Source organism: Neophocaena asiaeorientalis, unplaced genomic scaffold, assembly GCF_003031525.2.
Source record: "Neophocaena asiaeorientalis asiaeorientalis breed wild unplaced genomic scaffold, Neophocaena_asiaeorientalis_V1.1 scaffold479, whole genome shotgun sequence".
In the NCBI taxonomy this organism is placed as follows: Eukaryota; Metazoa; Chordata; class Mammalia; order Artiodactyla; family Phocoenidae; genus Neophocaena; species Neophocaena asiaeorientalis.
Window position 1 is genome coordinate 666,501 of NW_020173774.1, and position 21,987 is coordinate 688,487.

The following is a 21,987-nucleotide window of genomic DNA, read 5'->3' on the forward strand; positions in this document are numbered from 1 at the left end:
GAAGAATAAAAATGTTTATATTTATACTTTGGTTGAATGATAATTTAATTCAATAATATATGATCTGGTACTTCCATCCCTAGGAATCCATCATAAGGAAGTAATCTTGTACATGAAAAGTTGGAAAATATCCAAATGTGATGTAAAATGGAGATGAATAGCTATAATCCAATTGTCCAATATCATTGGCCACATGACCCATTTTACATCCTCTTGATGGAGTATCATGTAATCATTAAAAATGATCATGAAACGTATGTAACAATATTAAAACGTTTATAAACCATGGTATTATCTGCAAAAAAGTATTAGAACTATATTTTTAGTATGATTACAACTAGATAAAATATATGTCTAGAAGGAAAAAGAAAGGACATAATAATTAAAAAATACTATAAAGATAGCAAAGCTTATGTAGGATCATATTTTTAAAAATATGCTGTTTTCCATATTGTCTATAATATGGCTATATGATTTGCATAAAGAAAAATAGGCCAGATAAGGAGATGGTGAAGGGAAACACAAAAATCCAATCATCAAATAGTATATAATTATTCTATATATTTAAGTTTTAAGCCAATGACTTCTAGAAGAAATCATCAGCTGGCAGCACAGGAAGTCACATTTCATGGAAATTAATCCTGTGATTCCAAAATGGAAAACTGGTTAGAATCCATTTTTGATATGTGATTGCATCTACTGAAATGTATGTAAACTAAACCATAATAATTTATGTTGAAAAACAAGCCATATTATTTGCTGATAATATAACCCTTTTCTCTTAGTACTTCAGTTCTTGTTCAGCTTGAGAAACCCTATCTCTCTGAATTATTGGAACACCTTCAGAAAGTCCTTCTACCCAGAAGCACCACTGGATCCAGAATTTTCACCAACAGAGACTGAGCTGAGAATAAAGGGGATCATGGAGAAGCTAGACCAGCTGATCCCACCCAGACCCTTCTCCCATGTGAGCTCCACCACCAGCACCACACACAGCAAAGCCACCCTCCTCAGCCCTCAAGACACATACTGCAGGGGGGATCAGCTAGACGTCCTGCTGGAGGTGAGGGACCACTTGGGACGCAGAAAGGAATATGGCAGGGATTTCCTGAGGGCCAGGATGTCCTCCCCAGCTCTGAAGGCAGGCACTTCGGGAAAGGTGACAGACTTCAACAATGGCACCTACCTTGTCAGCTTCACCCTGTTCTGGGAGCGCCGGGTGTCTCTGTCTGTCCTGCTCATCCTCCCCAGTGAAGGGGTGTCGGCTCTCTGGAGGGCAAGGAACCAAGGCTATGACAGGGTGATCTTCACAGGCCAGTTTGCCAATGGCACCTCCCATGTCAATACTGATCGTGCCCTGGTTTTAAATTCAAGTGCTGAACTGTGCGAGAACCTGCACTATCGCGACCAGGAAGCCTTCTACTGTGTGAAGCCTCCATGTGTTCCCTGTGAGGCACTGACCCACGTGACCACCAGGAATGCAAATATTTCCTATCTTAGAGAGAAAGAATGGATCATTTTCCGCAGGTAAACGGGCCTTCAAACACAATCATCAATACAAAGAGGGAGACTTAGTTTCAGAACAACACTGCCTAATAACTTTTCTTAATCAAGCTCCCTTATGTTGACTAGTTTATAATCAGAGATTCAGTGCAGATGGTAATATATTCACAGGGTCCCATACAGGTCACCTCTACAGCTGTGGTTTTATTCATCTTGAACTATTTGCTAAAAGGAGTACAACCAATGAAGCAATTCATGTAGGTCTATAGTTCTCCAGAGTTTGTAATACTTCCAGATTCAGGACTTTTCTGGAGACCAGTATTTTCTATAATGTGTTCCATGGAATACCAATCCTATAGAGTGTTAATGGATGCTATGCAAAAATAAAAAAAAAGAACAACAACAACAAAAAAAAACCCAAAACAAACAACAAACCCAAGGGGAAGGAATGCTATCATTATTTAGTCTACCTCACCCTTTACATCAAATGAATCACCAAATCCTGTGAATTGTACCTCCCAAGTATCTCCTGAACCAAGCCATTTCACTCTATTGCTGTTGCCTATCCTTGTATAAACTATCATCCTACCTCAATTTGATTATTACAACAATCTCCAGAGATGTTTCCTTGCTCACAGCCTTGTTTCCTTCCTATCCACTCCACACCCAGACTAATGTTTTACTTGCTCAAAACAATATGATCCCATTGCTCTAAGGATGAAATTCAAACTCTTTAATATGTTTACAAGGACTTACCTAGCTCTGAAGCCCCTTATCTCACCTTTCTGCTGCCTTGCTCTCTGTCAAATTGAACTCCTTTAATTTCACAAACGGACTGTGGTGTCTCTCAGCTCTGGCATTTCACAAGCTTTCATCTAAACACCATTTCCTCTGTGTTTGGGTAAAATGCTAGGCCCATACTCTTCCACTGAATTCTATTCTTCCCCAATCATAATACTCATTACACTATTAAATTTCAGATATATATTTTATACCCTCTGTTAAATTGTAAGCTCTGTGAGGCAATAACTGTAACTATTTTTTTCACCATTCATTCATTCAATTTATAAATAGCACATTTTATATTCCAGACACAGCTCTAAGGGTTGATAATTTAACATTGTAGTTGGGTAGAAAGACAACAAACCAATAAATAAATAGATTTGTAGTATAAAGTCATCAGAATAAGAAGAGATCTGAATGTGATGGTGAATGCTATTTTAAAAGCGTGGTCAGGTAAGACCTGTCTTGAGCACCAATCTGAGGATGGGTCACTTGAACAGTAACCTGAATGAAGTGAAGAAGAGAGTCTTGTGAATTACGGGGGGAGCACTATTTCAGGAAGAGGAATAGAACCTGAAGCAATGGCATGCTAGAATGTTCCAGGAACCATGAGGAGGACCAGGGAGGCTGGAATGCAAGAAGAGAGGGAGAAAGGAGGTCAGGCGAGTAGGCAGAGCCTTAGAGTATCCCTTAACTTTAGTCTCTATTCCTTCAAGTGGGGTGGAACACAAATCATTTCCCAAAATTACTTGACTGTGGACCACTTATTTATTTATGTATTTATTGGCTGCACCGTGCGGCATGCAGGATCTTAGTTCCCCAACCAGGGATCAAACCTGTGCTCCCTGCATTGGGAGCACAGAGTCCTAACCACTGGACTGCCATGGAAGTCCTGGACCACCTATTTAATGGATCCTTTTCAGGGATTGTGGTTCCATAGTTGTAGAAAGGCCTTGGTTTTCGAGAAGAGCAAGTTGGATATCACAATATCCTGGAAATTCAAGTTCAAATCCAATTCAAACATTATGATGACACAAGGGGAGGGGGTAGGATACAACAGACCTTACCTGGCTACAGGATTTCCTTTCCACTCCTAGGTCACCTTTACTTCTTTTTGTTTTCTTGGTCAAGGTGTGAAAAAACCCATTTATCCTATGGCTCAGCCAAAAGAGGCTGGACTTTTTCAAATAAATATTTTACTGAAAACTGAAGGAGACATAATCATGGAGACATAAAGGCCTAAATAATTGCAAAGACAGAGACCTCCCTGTCTTGAAGGTCTCAGAACCATGTCTTAACGCTATGGGCAGAGACTACCTGTGCTGATTCCATATTCCTTGTTGACCACATCTGCTCCCTCTTGAGACGGTCCTCCTTGCAGCTTGGGTTGGAGGAGCTCTCCTTGCACACTCTCCTGGCCGCTCTCAGGAAATGCTAAGTCCCTGGTCTGGCAGATCTGCAGATCTGTATTTTGGGTCTAATCATGCTTCTCAAGTGAGCTATGTTCATGACAATAATCTGCCTGACCCCATTTTACTTCCCAAAAGACACATTTACTTCCTGGATCCCCTGCTCTATTCAAACCATCTATTCTCCCCTGCCTCCATCCCCCCCGCCTGCCTCCCCCCCACCAATGCATGGAAGTAGATATCTCAATCTTCTCAAAGGTGATTTAGTGCCCACACAAGGAACAGTTGGCTTCATTGGTGATTCTGGATCCAAGAACTCTCACGGATCATTCTATCACTAAGCTTTAGTGCCCCTTCTTAGGCCCGCGCCAGGTTCTGTGGCATCTTTCTTTCCCACAAGTCCAGGGACTAAGCCTGTTTCTCTTTCATTTGTCACAAAGTAAATACATTTTCCTACCAGGGTTCTCTCTCCCAACCCTAACTGCAGAATCAATCAGATGCTACCTCCTCAGATAGTCACTTCTTCAAAGTTAAAAAAGTCTTTTTTCTTCTTAATTTAAGAGTTTTATTGAAAATCATGATAGGAAAATAAACAAGGGGTATCACATGAGAACACATCACACAGGCAACAAGTTGTTGACAATTCTTTCCGTTTCTGTTATGTTTCTAATACTATGGACCCCTTCTGAAATATGATACACAAGCACACTCAATACTAAGACAAGACACATTGAAATGATTGCCTTTATACCATGAGTACATATTTTTTTGTTGTTTTTTTGTGTGTGTTTTTGCGGTACACAGACCTCTCACTGTTGTGGCCTCTCTTGTTGCAGAGCACAGGCTCCGGATGCGCAGGCTCAGCGGCCATGGCTCATGGGCCCAGACGCTCCACGGCATGTATGATCTTCCCAGACTGGGGCACGAACATGTGTCCCCTGCAACGGCGGGTGGACTCTCAACCACTGCGCCACCAGGGAAGCCCCATGAGTACATATTTTTAATCCTAAATTTAAGGTCCCATCAAAGTTTGGCTTTGGTAACCAAATTTACGAGGTAGCTGGCTATTGGTCTCTTTTGTCAACTTCAACCTTACCTGGAATGGATGTAGAAGAATCAATGTTTCAAGTTTTAAAGTTCAAGTTTTCCACTGAGACAAATTTTAATTTGTGCCAAATAGAGGTCTGATAGGCGCCTCAGTAAGATACTCTGGAGCGACTATGGTTGGCCAGTGTCGGTAGCGTCTAGTAAGTGGCAGTCAGAACTGGAATCCCTCTATCCCCTATTCTAAAGTCGGTAGGCTATAGCACAGTCTCCCATGACTCCATCGTTCTATGCAGCCATCACTGTCCAGACACCCCAGCCTCTCTGCTTTCCAGCCCTCAGATGCCCTTGATAAAGAAAATATTTTTCACTTGACCTAAAAGAATCCTTTCCTGGGATTCCAGCAATCCCTCTCAATTTTTGAAAATGTGTCCTTTGTCCCTCCTGGAGATCTCTGTGGCTCTGGGCCTGGAAGTCCTTCCTTCCCCCAGATGGATTTCATTCTGATGAAATGAATTTGATTGATCAGTAAAGTGACCATCTTAATTGGTAAGACCTATACCTTGAGGTGAAACTCACTGTGCCAGGGCCTTGAAATATTATAGTGAATAAGATTTGACCTACTTATTCACTATAATATTTCAAGGCCCTGGCACAGTGAGCTCTCAAGGAGATAACAGAGAACAGAAAATAGACTCCTGGGGGGATTTGTGAAGGAGAGTGCAGGGAGGAGAGGCTGGAGAAGTAGATACTCGTAGGAAGTGTTATGCCAGTTGAGGACCTTGGTCCTTATCCTGCAGGTTGATGATGGAAAGTTATGGAAAGATTTGGTGTGGGGGAATAAACAGGCAGCACAGAGGATGTATTTAGGTGGGATAACCCAAAGGCGCAGAAAGGCAATATTGTAACAATCTAGGACATAGTTCTCAAAGTAATGTCCTTGTATCAGCAGCCTCAGCATCACTTGAGAGTTTGTTGGAAACCCAAATTTGTGGACCCCGCCCCAGAACTAATTTTTTCTAGCTTCATTGAGGTATGATTGATAAATAAAAATTGTATCTATTGAAGGTGTACAACATGATGTTTGGATACACGTGTACGTTGTAGAACAATTACTAAAATCAAGCTGATTAACATATCCATGACCTCACATAATTTGCATTTTTGTGTGTGTGGTGAGAACTCTTAATATCTACTTTCTTAGCAGATTTCAAGTGTACAATACATTATTATTAACTATACTCACCATGCTGTACATTAGATCCCCAGAACTTAGTCATCTTCTAACTGAAAGTTTGTACCCTTTAACCGGCATCTCCCCGCTGCCCCAACCCTCAACTCTTGGCAACCACCATTCTGTTTCTACTCTCTGAGTTCAGATTTTGTAGATTCCACATAAAAGTGAGATCATGCAGTATTTGTCTTTCTATATCTGGCTTATTTCATTTAGCAAAATGTCCTCCACGGTCATCCATATTGTCGCAAATGGCAGGACTTTCTTTCTTAAGGCTATGGTACATATAAACCATATTTTTCTCTACCCACTTATCCATTGATAGACACTTAGGTTGTTCCCATATCATGGCTATTGCGAATAATGCTGCTATGACCATGGAAATACAGAGATCTCTTCAAGTGCCCAGAACTATCGAATCAGAAGCTCTGAAGAGGAAACCCAGCAATCTGAGTTGTAACAAGCACTCTAGATGATTTTGATGCACGGTCGAGTTAGAGAAGTACCTGCCTAGGAAAATGTCCATGAAGAACTGAATTACGACGAGTGGTAAATGTGGAAAGGGTGGCTTGTGGTAGAAAATCATTTGGAAGGTAAAATCAAAGAGATATATATTTGATGAATTGCACAAAGAAGGTGAGTGACTCTCTGGATCTCTGCATTCTTGTCATCAGTAGGAGAACAGTTTTATAGAATCTTGGCCCGTCTGTTTCCTGCAAAATATCTAAAATATATCAAAATAAAGAAAAAAGTATTTGTAGAGAGTTGAGAGTGGTTTGATCCCTCTAAGTCCCCCATGATTCATTGTTACTTTAATGTCTGGACAGCTATCAGGCTATTTTACTTTCCCATTTCTTGAAGGTCCAACATGGGGCTTGAAATAATGAAGGACTTTACCTCCATCGAGGTCTTGCCATGTAACAAGTCTACTGTGTTCATAATTTATCCATTTAAAGGACATTCTTACTTTAAGAGCTATTTCTTGAACATTAACCATTTCAATCTTTCATTTCCTGAAATAAATAGTATTAATCATCTTGGGTTTTGCAGAAGGGGTTTTATTCTTGGAAATATTTTCATATCAATTTAAACCAATTTTCATCTTGAGTCAGATATAAAAGGCTAGGTAACCCTTCATTTCAGCTGCCTTCTCTCAAAATGTACCGGTTATTTGTACTTGTATTTCAATTTGGGATTTGTTCCTGAAAAGCCAATAATTGGATACTGGTGAAAATGTCTCAAATGAACTACAGAGCTAGAAAATCTCTCTTTCAGCCAAACCATCTCAGTTAAAGTTCTATGAACTAGCAATTCCTGTGAATATTTTAAATTTTATCACATAAACTTCAGTGGGCAATACAAAGCCATCTCATTTATCAAAGTGATGTTTCTGCTATCCTGAAAGTAAAGTCAACTTCAGAAAAGCAAATTACTTCTGTTTTAACAGTCAATGGGGTATGCATTTATCCATTGCCCTTTTCTCATATATTTAGCACATGTTTATTGAGGACCTACTATAGGCAAAGAACTTTGCTAAATCCTGTGGAGATATAAATGGATCAGGAACACAGACCTAAAGCTCACAGTCTATGGGAAAGACAGATCCCTTCTCTGCCATGGCAACCATTGTCCATACCCAGCATTTACACCAAAGAAAGTTCTTTGACCCTTGAAGCCACTTGAGTCCTCTTAACACCCCTGTGGTTTCTCTCTTGCCCGGACAGTAATTTCTAGTAAAGTCATGCAGTTTCTTATAAGACAGTGCCAGACTTATTTTAGGAGCCTTTTATAAACCTGATATAATTCGATATGGATAAACTTAAGTCCCTAAACATATACCCCAAATCTGAACAATGTAGGTAGATGACAAAAAGATGTGTTTTTAAAGTGGCAAAATAAAAAATGGCCTGAGACACACATGGATGGAAAGCTTGATACGAGTCAGTGAATTCAGCTTAGGCCACTTCAAAGTGGAATATTCAGAATAAGCAGATAATGTTTCTCTCTTTTTCTGCACTAATCAGACCACACAGAATATTAAGTTCAGTTCTGGGCACAAGAAAGAAACATTGAAGGAGTTTTCCTATTAACTAGAAAATATGGTTCTGATACATACAAAATAAACAACGTGTAATAGTCATTTTGTAAAGGTGTTCAAGCTTTCTCCATGGATAATGAGTTTGAGGAGGAGAAGATGTCCAGTCCCCCCGGCCAGTGTCATGGGTATGATATTCAGCTGGGCTACCGAGTCCTGCTCTTTTGCCACCACACATTTCCCCCTGATTTTGGCTAGCTGTCTCACAACTGAGTGACATTAGGGACAAGCTGAAGCCCTGGGAAACACTGCAAATGCACAAAGAAAAAAATTTAACCCCAGTCTAGGAAATACCATTCATTATTGGGGTTATTCAAAAGTGAGAAATTTTAACTCATCCCTTAACATGAACTTATTAAATAAATATTTGGAAAGAGAGGATGGCAGAGACAGAGAAGGGTGGAGGGAAAAGGGGAAAAAGAGGAAGAAAATGAGGAAAGTGTTTCTGAAATAATTTGTGATAATAAAAGTTGCTGACTGTGGGAGTTTTTATTGCCAGAGAGTGAGAACATAGAAGCAAAATGTCAGCTTGGCAGGAAGACGACTTTTCCCAGCGGTAGCGGTTATACTGTAAAAAGAAGGTGGATTGCAGCATTTTGCAAACAGATCGAGTTAAATGAAACAAAAAATATAAATGACTGCTTGAAGAGAAAACTTATTTACCTCATGGGAGATTCAACACTGAGTCAGTGGATTCACTACTTACCAAAAGTGGTTAAAAAGTATGTATTTTATTTTTATTTGGAAACTATAGTTGCCTTCAGAGGTTATTTTTATAGTAGAATTCTTTGCTTCCCTTTTCTGACGTTTATTATTTTTCAAAATTTGCCAAATATTTGGATTTGGGCTTTTAATAAAAAGTTAAATTTTATTTTCTTCATTCACAAATATTAACATTTTCTTCCTCTTTCTCGATGCTGATAATAAGTTCAAAATTTTGTTAAGATTTGAATGCATCTGTTAAAGTTCCCTTCCTCCCACAGGCAGCAGTGCTCTTAGAGTTAGAAGTGATCTTGGCTAGAATTTTACAAATACGTGCATTAAAAATTATATCATTATTTTCCTTTTGCTAAAAGATTTATTGATTTTTTTTCCCATCAGCGTTAAAATGTTTTGATCATCATGGAGCTGGGATCTTTAAAACACATATGCTTCTGGATGCTGAAAGACATATTTTGATTCAGTGGAAAAAGCATGGTCATCCATTTATTACCAAAAATCTGTTCTCAGTGAAGGATGAAAATTATATCCCATGGGAAATTGACCGGGTAGCAGGAGACAATGACACAGCCATTGTCATCACTCTCGGTCAGCACTTCAGGACCCTCCCCATCAAAATCTTTATCTGTAGGGCCATCAATGTTCAAAAGGCCATTGAACATCTATTCTTGTGAAGCCCAGAGATCCTGAAAACTGAAAACACCAGGGGGATGTCTCAAAATGCAGAGATGTTTAGTGACTTTCATGGTTATATTCAGAATCTTATCATGAGGGATGTTTTTGTGGATCTCAACGTGGGTATTATTGATGCCTGGGACATGACTATTGCATATAACACTGATAATGTTCATCCAGCTGATTATGTGATTGGAAATCAGATTAACATGTTCTTAAACTACATTTGCTAGAGGAAAAATACAAAAAAAGCTAGTACCAGCCATTCCCTATAGATGACCTCACTTATACTGCAAGGATGGTTTAATGCAATCCAAGGTAGGAGGAAAGAAAATAAAAATAATTTCTGTTAAAATATGTGTAACATAAAAATTACCATTTAAACCATTTTAAGTGTACAATTCAGTGGCATTAATGACATTCACAATATTGTGCAACCACCATCTTGATCTATCCCCAGAATTTTTCATCATCCCAAACAGAAACTTCGTATCCATTGAACAATAATTCCCCTCCCCCCAGGCAACCACCATTCTACTTTCTGTCTTTATGAATTAAACCATTCTAGGTAGCTCCTATAAGTGGAATTGTATAGTATTTGTCCTTTGTACTGGCTTATTCCACTTAGTGTAATGTCTTTAAGGTTCATCCACGTTGCAGCCTATGTCAGAATTCCCTTCCTTTTTTAAAGCTGAATAATATTCCATTGCATTATGTGTATATCACATTTTGTTTATCCATTCATCTGTTGATGGACACTTGGGTTGTTTCCATCTTTTGGATATTGTGAATAATGCTACTCTGAAGAGGAAACCAAATTTGAAAGATTGTTTCCAGTACTGAGTATGATGACAGAACAGCAAAACATCATCATTCATAGTTTGATTTTAAGAAATGTAAGGCCTGGAAAGGAGCAGTCTAAATGATTCAAGTTTACAGAAAATGTGAAATGTAGGAGAAAACTTAGTGAAATCATAATGACAGTCTTTGTGCTTAAGATAATTATTTGAAATTTGGTAAACAGTTTTTCTCTAGATTTCAGTAAAATCAGGGATCACAGTCCAAACCCACAAACTCATTGAGACAAACCAACTAGTATTATGTCAATGTACAGACCCTACAACCCTGGTTCTTGCTGATCTTAAAAGTATGAGATGAGATCCCCTCCAGAGGACCTCAAATGACTTTATAAGCTTTGTCTCTAAACTGTCCTCTCAGAATAAAAGTATCCTCCATTTCTATTAATATACTTGAGGTCACATGAGTGGAAATATTGTTACTCCAGGGTGATTTCTTTGTTTGGACTGTGTTTCTTAGGGAGAGGAAGTGAAATTATAGTACTGTAACATCAGTATAAAGGTCAATCCATAAAGCTTAGGACGAGGCTCCTCTAAATAAGGGAACACACATTAGAAATCTTTTCTTTTGGTTCTAATTCTTCGCCTAGGAAACTTTCAAAATAAACCTAATCGTTCTTCCAATCATTGCACTCTTAAATGCTTATATGACTTATCATTGTCCCACCAAAGTTACCTTAAGTTTGTTTAACCTAGTTCTGAGTTGATAGAGTTTCCAGTTTTGTTACCATTACTCTTCTCTGATTGCACTGAAGTGTGTCTGTGTCATTCCACAGCATGTTTCTACCCCATCTCTCTCCTCAACAAATTGAATGCTCTAATTTAAATGTGATAAATAAGCATCGAAAAATGAGGGTCTATTACTTCACTTGTTCTAAAGCTGAACTGTACAATATTATAGCCATTAGTCACATGTGGCTGTTTAAATTAAAATTAAATTAAATTAAAAATCATTTCCTTGGTTGCACTAATCATATTTCATGTTCAGTAGCCACATGTGGCTAGTGGTACTGTACTGACAGCACAATATTTACTTACATTTGTTTCTGGAGACTATTTTTTAACGTTTTGTTGTAGTATTTGAATGTGTTTTTAATAATAAGGCCAATGATATATTGTTGTTTTTTACGGTGAGTAAAAGAATTATTAAATGTTGCTAAGTGTCAAACTCTTGACTTTTAAGCCATTTTCTTCTGGTTCAGTCTTTTAAAGAAATCCTGGTATCTATATAGTTCATAATTCTTTGGCCTTGAAGTGATAGCCTCAGATTATTACAGATATTGACTATGTTGCTTGTGTATTTACAAGACTTGTGCAAGCCATTTGAAATGTAAAGATGTTCTTTACTGGTATTATCAAGTCTCTTTCAAAAGCCCATGTATGTACAAGGAATGAAACTAGAAATCAATAACAAAAGGAAAACAGGAAAATTCACAAATACATGGAAATTAAACAGTGGACTTTTTTTTTTAACATCTTTATTAGAGTATAATTGCTTTACAATGGTGTGTCAGTTTCTGCTTTATAACAAAGTGAATCAGTTATACATATATATATGTCCCCATATCTCTTCCCTCTTGCATCTCCCTCCCTCCCACTCTCCCTATCCCACCACTCTAGATGGTCACAAAGCACTGAGCTGATCTCCCTGTGCTATGCAGCTGCTTCCCACTAGCTATCTATTTTACGTTTGATAGTATATATATGTCCATGCCACTCTTTCACTTTGTCACAGCTTACCCTTCCCCCTCCCCGTATCCTCAAGCCCATTCTCTCTTAGGTCTGCATCTTTATTCCTGTCTTGCCCCTAGGTTCTTCTGACCATTTTCTTTCTTTCTTTCTTTTATTTTTTAGATTCCATATATATATGTTAGCATACGGTATTTGTTTTTCCCTTTCTGACTTACTTCACTCTGTATGACAGTCTCTATGTCCATCCACCTCACTACAAATAACTCAGTTTCATTCCTTTTTATGGCTGAGTAATATTACATTGTATATATGTGCCACATCTTCTTTATCCATTCATCTGTTGCTGGACACTTAGGTTGCTTCCATGTCCTGGCTATTGTAAATAGAGCTGCAATTAACATTTTGGTACATGACTCTTTTTGAATTATGGTTTTCTCAGGGTATATGCCCAGTAGTGGGATGGCTGGGTTGTATGATAGTTCTATTTTTAGGTTTTTAAGGAACCTCCATACTGTTCTCCATAGTGGGTATATCAATTTACATTCCCACCAACAGTGCAAGAGGGTTCCCTTTTCTCCACACCCTCTCAAGCATTTATTGTTTCTAGCTTTTTTGATGATGGCCATTCTGACCGGTGTGAGATGATATCTCATTGTAGTTTAAACAATGGACTCAAACAATTACTGGATCAAAGAAGAAATCACAAGGGGATTTAGAAAATATTTGGAGGCAAGTGAAATAGAAACCACTATATGTCAAAACTTATGCAATACAGTGAAAGCAGTGCTAAGAGAGAAGTTTATTGTGGTAAATATTTACACTAAAAAAAGAAGGAAGTTCTCAAATCAACAAACTAAACCCAAAGTGAGGAGAAGAAAGAAAAGCATAAGGACTAGAGCAGAGATAAATGAAAGAGGTAAAAGGAAAACAATAGAGAAAAAATCAACAAAAGCAAGAGTTGATTTTTTTTTGAAAATATCAAAAAAGTTGAAAAGTGCTTAGCCTGACTAAGAAAAAAAGAAGAATCAAATGAAGTTAGAAAGGAAAGAGAGGACACTACAACTGATGTTACAGAAATAAAAAAGATTATGAGACTGCTATGAACAATCATCAACCAACAAGTTGGACAACCTAGAAGAAATAAGTAAGTCCCTAGAAACATACAACCTACCAAGACTGAATCATGAAGAAATAATAAATCTGAACAGACCTGTAACTACGCTGAACACAAACAGTTCTTTAAAGCACTAATCAAAAACTTCTCAACAAAGAGAAGCCCAGGACAAGATGGCTGAACTGGAGAATTCTACCAAAGATTTAAAGAAGAAATAATACCAATTCTTCTCAAATTGTCCCAAAGTATAAAAGAGGAGGGAACATTCCCTCTGAGTGTTCAATGAAGCCAACATTACCAGATACCAAAACCAGACAAAGAGACAACAACAATGACAACAGAAACCACTACAGATCAATATCCTTGATGAACAGTAATACAAAAATCCTAAACACAATAGTAGCAAACCAAATTCAACAGCATATTAAAAGAATCATACATCATGATCATATATCATTTATATCTGGAAACAAGGATAGTTCAACATAAAAAATCAATCAGTGTAATGTACCACACTGATAAAAACTTGATTTTCTCAATCAGTGCAGAAAAACTATTTGACATAATTCAACACAATTTCATGATAAAAACATTAAACAAACTAGGAATAGAAGGAAACTACTTCAACATAATAAAAGCCATATTTGAAAAGCCCACAGCTAACACCATATTCAACATGGAAAGACTGAAAGCTTTTCCTCTAGAATCAGGAACAAGGCAAAGATTCAACATAGTATAGGACATTCTAGCCAGAGCTATTAGATAAGAAAAAGAAATAAAAGGCATACAAATTGGGAAAGAAGAAACAAAATTATCTCCATTTCCAGATGACATGATCTTATATATAGAAAATCCTAAAGATTCTACAAAAATACCTGTTAGAACTAATAAACAAATTCAGCAAAGTTGTAGTATACAAAAATCAACACTCAAAAATCAGTTGCAGGCTTCCCTGGTGGCGCAGTGATTGAGAGTCCGCCTGCTGATGCAGGGGATGCAGGTTCGTGCCTCGGTCCGGGAAGATCCTGCATGCCGCAGAGCGGCTGGGCTCGTGAGCCACGGCCGCAGAGCCTGCACGTCCGGAGCCTGTGTTCCACAACGGGAGAGGCCACAACAGTGATAGGCCCGCAAACCGCCCCCCCAAAAAGAAAACAGTCCTATTTACTATAGACTCAAAAAGGAATTAAATATTTTGGAACAAACTTAATCAAGGAGGTGAAAGACTTGTACACTAAAAAATACAAAACATTGTTAAAAAAAATTCAAAGAGGTTACAGATAAATGGAAAGGCATTACATACTTGTGGATTGGAAAACTTAATATCAAAATGTTCATACTTCCCAATGCAATCTACAGACTCAATGCAATACTTATCAAAATTCCAATGGTTATTTTTTTGTGGAGATAGAAAAAAATTCTAAAATTCATATGGAATCTCAAGGGACCCTGAATAGCCAAAACAATCTTGCAAAAAAAAAAAGTTGGAAGACTCAGACTTCCTGATTTCAAAATGATACTACAAAGCAGTAATAATTAAGGTGGTGTGGTACTGGCATAAAGATAGATATATAAGCCAATGGAACAGGATAGAGAGTATAGAAATAATCCCTTGCATATATGGCCAAATGATTTTTACCAAGGGTGCCAAGCCTAAACAGTAGGGAAAGAACACCAAGGGTGTTGTGGAAACTGGATGTCCACATACAACACAATGAAGTTGGACCCTTACCTTACACTGCATACAAAAATTAACTCAAAATTGATTAAAGACCTAAACTATTAACCTTCTAGAAGAAAACATAGGGGAAATCTTTAGGACTTTAGATTTGCCAATGATTTTTTGATGTGACACCAAAAGCACAAATAACAAAATAAACAGACAAATGGGACTATACCACGAACTTAAAAACTTATGCATGCCAAAGGAAACAATGCATGAAAAGATAGTCTAAAGAATGGGAGAAAATAATTGTAAATCACACATCTGACAAAGATTAATATCCACAATATATAAGGAATAGCTACAACTCAAAAAAAAAAAAAAAAAAAACAACCCTGATTATAAAGCGGGCAAAGGATCGAGGCTAGAGTCACGCTTGGGTATCAGCCATTGTCTTAGTGTGCTAGAGTCCTCAAAGAGTAGCTGCTGACCTTATTCACTGGCTGTGGCCCTCATGGCATAGTCAGTCACCAGGTTAGTGACATGCATCAGAGAAAAATAATGGGCAAAGGAATCGAATAGATATTTCTCCAAAGAATATATACGAATGTCCAATAAGCATATGAAAAGATGCTCAACATCAGTGATCATTAGGGAAATGCAAATCAAAACCAAAATGAGACATCACTTCACACCTATCAGGATGGCCACTATCAAAACAAGTGTTGGTGAGGATGCAGAGAGAAGTTGGAACTCTTGTGCACTCTTAGTGGGAATGTAAAATGGTGCAGTTATTGTGGAAAACAGTATGGAGGTTACTCAAAAAATTAAAAATAGGTTTACCATATGACCCACTGATCCTGTTTCTGGTTATATCCAGAAGGACTGAAATCAGGATCTCAAAGAGATATGTGCACTCTCACGTTCATTGCAGCATTATTCACAATAGCCAAGATGTGGACACAATCCAAATGCGCACCAGCAAATAAATGACTAATGTGATATATACACGCAATGGAACATAATGGAAGTCTTAAGAAAAAAAGGAAATCCTGTCACATGCTACAACATGGATGAACCTCAAAGAAATTATGCTAAGTAAAATAAGCCAGTCACAAAAGGACACATAGTGTATGATTCCACGCATATGAAGTATCTAAAGTAATCAAAATCATAGAAACAGAAAGTACCAATGTGGTTACCAAGGTGGGAGGAGAGGGAACCAGTATTTAGTGGGTGTAGAGTTCTGGTGTCGCAAGACAGAAGTTCTAGAGACCTGTTATACAACAATGTGAATATACTTAATGCTACTGAACTGAACATTTAAAAATGGTTAAGGTGGTAAATTTAAGGTTATGTGTTTTTTATCTGACGTATGTTCTTTCCCTTTCATAGCAAATAAACAATGTTGAGATCCAGAGCAGTTCATTTCTTTGCTTAACATGTTAAAATGAAATAGTCTCAGTTGCTCAGTAGTTGTTAGTGACTTGAATTCTTAATTTTCTTTCATAATAAGTCAACATTAGGAGGCATATTGTTAAAAAAGAAAACTGTTCTGTTAGTAAAGCAGCATGTGAATTGGCTTCAGGTAAAGTCTTGTTGCACACATAGCTGCTGTCTTAGTAGGAGTAATCCCAATGCCCTTTTCCATTCTACACCACAGCTCACAAAATAACTTATATGAAAATTCTTCCTCTACAGCACGTTTTCAATGACAACCAGAAGCAAAAAATCATCAAGTGCTTCAGCCTCTTAGAAATGCTGCACAGATGCCAAGAGCTTATCATACCCCACATATCAATCACTTCAACTTACTGTAAAGCAAAATGTGTTCTAATATATACCATACAATTCACATTATATGCTATTGATATTGTGTTTGCACAAGAGTATCATTTGACAAAGGAATTTTGCCAACAGTTCCATCTGATTTAGCACTAACCATATTTGTCATTAACTTGTGGTTGGCTTTATAAACTTCTCATCAGTGGTTTGACATGTACCTTTTTTCATTATCAGGAGTTCAATGCTGAATGATACCTTAGTAATTCTAATCTTTCCTTTGACTTCATTGATAAAATTCATCAAGTTTGTACTGGAAGGCAATATTTTGTTCCTACTCTGGAAAAAAGCTGATTGCTTTAGCAGAGAGGTGACTGTGCTTTCTCTGATGATCATATAAAATCTTTAATGGCTTTAGTCCTCTGTGTTAGGAGCTTTTTTTATATATATAGGTGATAGAAATCCACCTCAAAGTAGCCTAAGGAGGGTGGGAAGGAACGTATTGACTCATAACTAAAAAGTACAGAAAAGGCAGAAAAATTGAGGAATGTTGCCTCCAGATGCTTAAAGAGCATTGTTAGGACTCTGTCTCTCCCTTAACACCTCTTGGCTCTGTGTTTCTCTGGTGGTTTCATTTTCAGGCAAGATGTTTACATGTGATAGCTGAAAGGTTGCATGATCCTTGTGACTTGGGATCCCAGAAGAATAGAACCCTCTTCTAGTGTCTATATATAGATAAAAAACATAGAGAAGACTCTGGTTGTCCTGTTTAGGTCACATGTCCATGTTGGACCCAATGACAGTGGCCCAGGGTATAAATGATTTTGATTATCAAGCCTAGACCATATGCCCACACTTATGGCCAGATTCTATTGCTAGAAGTGAAGGAAAGAATATAAACACAACATATTTTTCTTTTACTGCAGATGTATTTTATTAACATCTTTATTGGAGTATAATTGCTTTACAATGGTGTGTTAGTTTCTGTTGTATAATAAAGTGAACCAGCTATACATAAACATATATCCCCCATCTCCTCCCTCTTGCATCTCCCTCCCACCCTCCCTATCCCACCCCTCTAGGTGGTCACAAAGCACCGAGCTGATCTCCCTGTGCTATGTGGCTGCTTCCCACTAGCTATCTATTTTACGTTTGGTAGTGTATATATGTCCATGCCACTCTCTCACTTCCTCCCAGCTTCCCCTTTCCCCTTCCCCGTGTCCTCAAGTCCAGTCTCTACAACTGTGTCTTTATTCGTGCCCACTGCAGATGTATTTGATGAAGTCTCATAAAAAATAATAAAAATAAAAAATAATACCCAAGGGGCAAATAGATTACTGATTCTGTAAAATTTAATTATCAGAGATTCGTGGTTGTATTTTTTTGTACTTTCTTTTTTACTTAATTGCATAAAATCACCACATTCGCAGATATTTGGAAAGAAGCTCTTCACTTTATGTCTAAAATTATTTTGAGTTGAAGTATTTGTCACTAATTTTCCCACTACATTTAATTTCAATAATCCACTCTTAAACCTTGAGTTATTTATTTGTGTAGTGAGAATCTAAAATTATATAATAGAAACCAATAAAATATAAATTTAACATAAACAAAAATACTCTGAAATGATATAAAAATATGTTCATGAATCCCAAACTGCACCATGTTAACTGAATATTAGTCAAAATTCAGTGACCAAACAGACCTTATGACTCATGCACCACCTTTGAGTAAGAGATTTTTATTAAGAATATGGAGAAATTTGGGGAAAATCATAATTTTGCCTGATAATTATATCAAGTCTTTCATGGCTTTAGTCCTCTCTATTAGACAAGACTTTCTTTAAACGGGTGACAGAAATCAACCTCAAACTAGCCTAAGGAGGGGTAGGATAAAATGCATTTCATTTCAAATCTATGAAATATAAGTAAAGAAAATATCTAAGTGTTTTTCTTTGAGAACTACTCAAACACCTCCTGACCTCTTGCTAAACTACCACAAGCCACACTCTGAGAATTAGTGCTTTCTCCTACAAGGGTATTTTCAAAGTCGCCTCCTCCAAGAGCTTGGGTACCACAACTATTTGTGAAGCTTATAAAAGACGTTGATTGACAGACTTAATTCTGACTAACCAAATAAGGCTTTTCCTGGGGGATGCTCAGAAGTCTCTATTTTTAAATAGTCACTGTAACATACCCATCTTGGCATCTGGCAAGGGGATTAATTTAGGAATCACACCCTAAAGTATTCTCTCTCCACTCTATTCCCTGAGGTCAAGCCACTTAACTTGTCCATTTGCCCTGTCTGTATCCCTCCTCGGTTCTCATCTAAACCTATCACATGGCTGAGTCCTCACCACAGGATACTGTGGGAAGCAGTCCCCCAAAGAGGTAACTCATGATCCTTGTGGAAGTTTTATCAGCAGGTAGGAAAGGAAAAGCAGCTTTAGTGGGGCCTGATCACCAGGCAGTTTGTCTCTACCCTCACCTGCTCTGGATCCAATTAAACTAGTTGTCTATGCCTCCTCTTCTACTGCACTTCATGAAAAAAAGAATTCTGGTGCTCAAGGAAGGTCACTCCATTTCCTACATAAAAGTTACCCTAGGAATAGGGGAGGGGTGATGAGGGATGAAATAAAAATGCTCTGAAATATAGGTGAGTATATATTTCTTGTCTCTTCTATGCATCTCTGTCTTCATTATCAGGGTCTCAGATATATTACACAATATGTCCTTCCTGTAAAGTACAACCTGGGCAGAGAAATAAGTAAGTGGCACTTTTCAAGGATTTGGCCAGCATATATTGAGATGCAAGCTGAGGGCTTCCTGGTGGCCAAGCAGGGAATGGTCAGTGCTGCTTCTATAGTCTTAAGCAATTCAGCTCTGACCCCCAAGCTGCAAATCTCACTAAGCCAAATGAGAGCTCTGTGATTGAAAAGATCTTCCCTACTCAGAAGGCTGTTTGGTATCAGGTCATTGTCACTAGGTTATACACTTAGGGAGGAGGTAGGTGGTGTTCCATACTTTAAGCAGTTGGTGAAAGTATTCCTTCCACCTGCAAAGAGCCCTTTCAATAAGGAGAATGGAAATAAATAAATAGGTTCTGCCTTTTTGCATATCTGCTGTTAGGTTAGGAATCAGCAAATTGATGGCTGTCAGCCAAACCCAGCCAGCAGCCTGTATTTATACAGCCTGGGGGACAGGGGCTAAGTATGGTTTTTGCCTTTTTAGGTTTGTAAAAATAAAACAAAGAAGAATATATGACCCACAAAGCCTAAGATAGTTACCATCTGGCCCTTTACTGAAAAATTTGCTGACCTTTGGCTTAGAGTCCTTTTAGACTGGTGTACCTGGTAACTTCCTGGCTGGCCCCCCTCTTAATTGGACTCTCCCTGGACCTACCATGAAGACCAACGGAGAGTCATTTCTGACCTAGTTCACATACCTGTCCTCCATTTACCAAATCCCACTGGTGTGCAAGTAAATGTTCAACAACCAGCAATCAGAACAAAAAAGCCCTGATTTGTAGCATCTGCCGGTTTCTGTGGTGTAAATACTCCCCTCCACGGCTGGTTTCAAGCTACCAGCATGATGTTACTGAGCACAGAATTGGGAAGAAAGGCACACATCAGATCTCACTAGATGGTAGGAGCTGACTCCAGCAACTACTGCCCAGTTCTGAGAGGTGTGAGGCATCTGGAGTACTGGAAAAAGAATCATTCCCTGGTTAAATATTCTTAAATTCAAATCAAGTCATCACTACTTAACTAGTTGGATGACCTTCAAAAATTCACTTAACGAGCTTGTTTTTTCGTGTGCAAATTTGAAATAATGCGACATTATTATCTCAGAGAGAAGGATTTGGGAAGAGTGAGAATAGGTACAAGCAAACATACCACACAGCATTTGGGACACACCTTCCCCACTTTTCCTCCACTGGCCCCATAGTAGGGTGGAGGTTTCCTCTTCCCTTCTCCATCTTCTCTACAGCTCACTCTGCTTAGGCCAGGACTGGATAGGAGTCCAGTGGACCCTCCTTCTGGGTCTGTTGTGGAGGTGTTTGGGCCCCAGGAAAAGTTTGAGGTCTGAGAGAGTTGGCTGGGGCCTTATGAGCAGGACAAGCGTAAAACTTTGGGTGGGTTGTCCTGAGGATGTCCTTCAAAAGAGAAAATAGTCACTGGATTCCACTTTAAGGGCTGAGTTCCAGTCTTATTTGGCTCTGTATCTACCATGGCTGGCACAATTGCATGGAAATAGGAGCCATTCAATATATAATTGCTGGATGAGCGAGTGAATGCTGATTGTATCTGCCAATAAATGAATGCAATCCTGATCAAATACTGCTTAAGAGACTGGGCTGTGAATAGTCTGAATTTGAATACAGCTTTGTCCCTTACAAGCTCTGTATCTTTGGACAACTTACTTAACCTCTCTGGACTTCAGTTTCATCATCTATGAAACAGATAATAGTATCTACTTTCAAGAACTGATTTAAAGTATTTACTAAAATAAGTCTGGAACAATATAAGTGCTCAACAATGTAAGCTATTATTATCTTTCTCATCAAAGTCAATGTTAACAACTAACACTCATTGATACCCCCTATGCCTCATGCTCTTCTTTTAATCTATTAGTCGGTTCATCATTTCAAGGAAAGGAGGCCACAATACAATAGAAACACTCTAATATGTCATGATGCCTAATTTTAATAGAACAGATTCATTGTAGCCAAATATTTCTATTCTTTTGGTCTCTCATGCTCATCCGATTTAAGAAGCAAAGGCTGTGATGAAATCAAAACAAGTCTGAATTATAGCAGCAAAAGGTGTTAAATCCTGATGCCCACTCTTGCCTCTGAAATGTTCTCTGCCTCACAGACATGTCTGCTCTTATCTCATCTATGTCACTATTCTTAATTCTTAGACTTTATACCTTGGGTAAGATATAGGAGAGATAATGGTTAAGAAACAGAATGTTCTTCTGTAAATATTATGATATGGTCATTTTGATGCTTTGTGGAACCGGTAGTATGGGGTAGCATTCAACTTTTAGCCTTTATTTCTCCCAGTAACTAATGTGAGAAATGAATCTTCTCCCAGGATGGCCAGCCTTCACCCCACACCTGGACATAGTCTCATTCCTGACCTCTTAGATAAAGTCTAAGAATTAAGAATAGTGACATAGATGAGATAAGAGCAGACATGTCTGTGAGGCAGAGAACATTTCAGAGGCAAGAGTGGGCATCAGGATTTAACATCTTTTGCTGCTTTGTAGTCCAAATATTTTACTAATGCCAACTTTATTGTGGGCAACTTGCTGTTAAATCCTGCAATTAATCTTTGGTTTATAATTAAGTAACTGGATTTAGATTTTGGCTTAAATTTGTGGCTTTCTTGCTTTTGAGTTGGGCTGTACCTCGT

General features: G+C 38.2%; 1 protein-coding gene and 1 non-coding gene across 2 annotated transcripts in view; both read left to right on the forward strand.

Moving 5' to 3' along the window:
• LOC112403953 (NXPE family member 2-like) overlaps positions 1-9,696 on the forward strand; it is a 50,996-nt gene extending 41,300 nt beyond the window's left edge. Inside the window, 4 exon segments of the mRNA XM_024751698.1 lie at positions 794-1,527; positions 6,835-6,904; positions 8,576-8,789; positions 9,170-9,696. Coding sequence (XP_024607466.1) covers positions 794-1,527; positions 6,835-6,904; positions 8,576-8,789; positions 9,170-9,696 — 1,545 coding nt within the window.
• Positions 9,697-15,203: 5,507 nt separating this feature from the next.
• On the forward strand, positions 15,204-15,333 carry LOC112404029 (small nucleolar RNA SNORA3/SNORA45 family). The gene has a single exon (XR_003004030.1). It is a non-coding gene; the product is annotated as a small nucleolar RNA SNORA3/SNORA45 family (small nucleolar RNA).
• Positions 15,334-21,987: the final 6,654 nt, after the last annotated feature.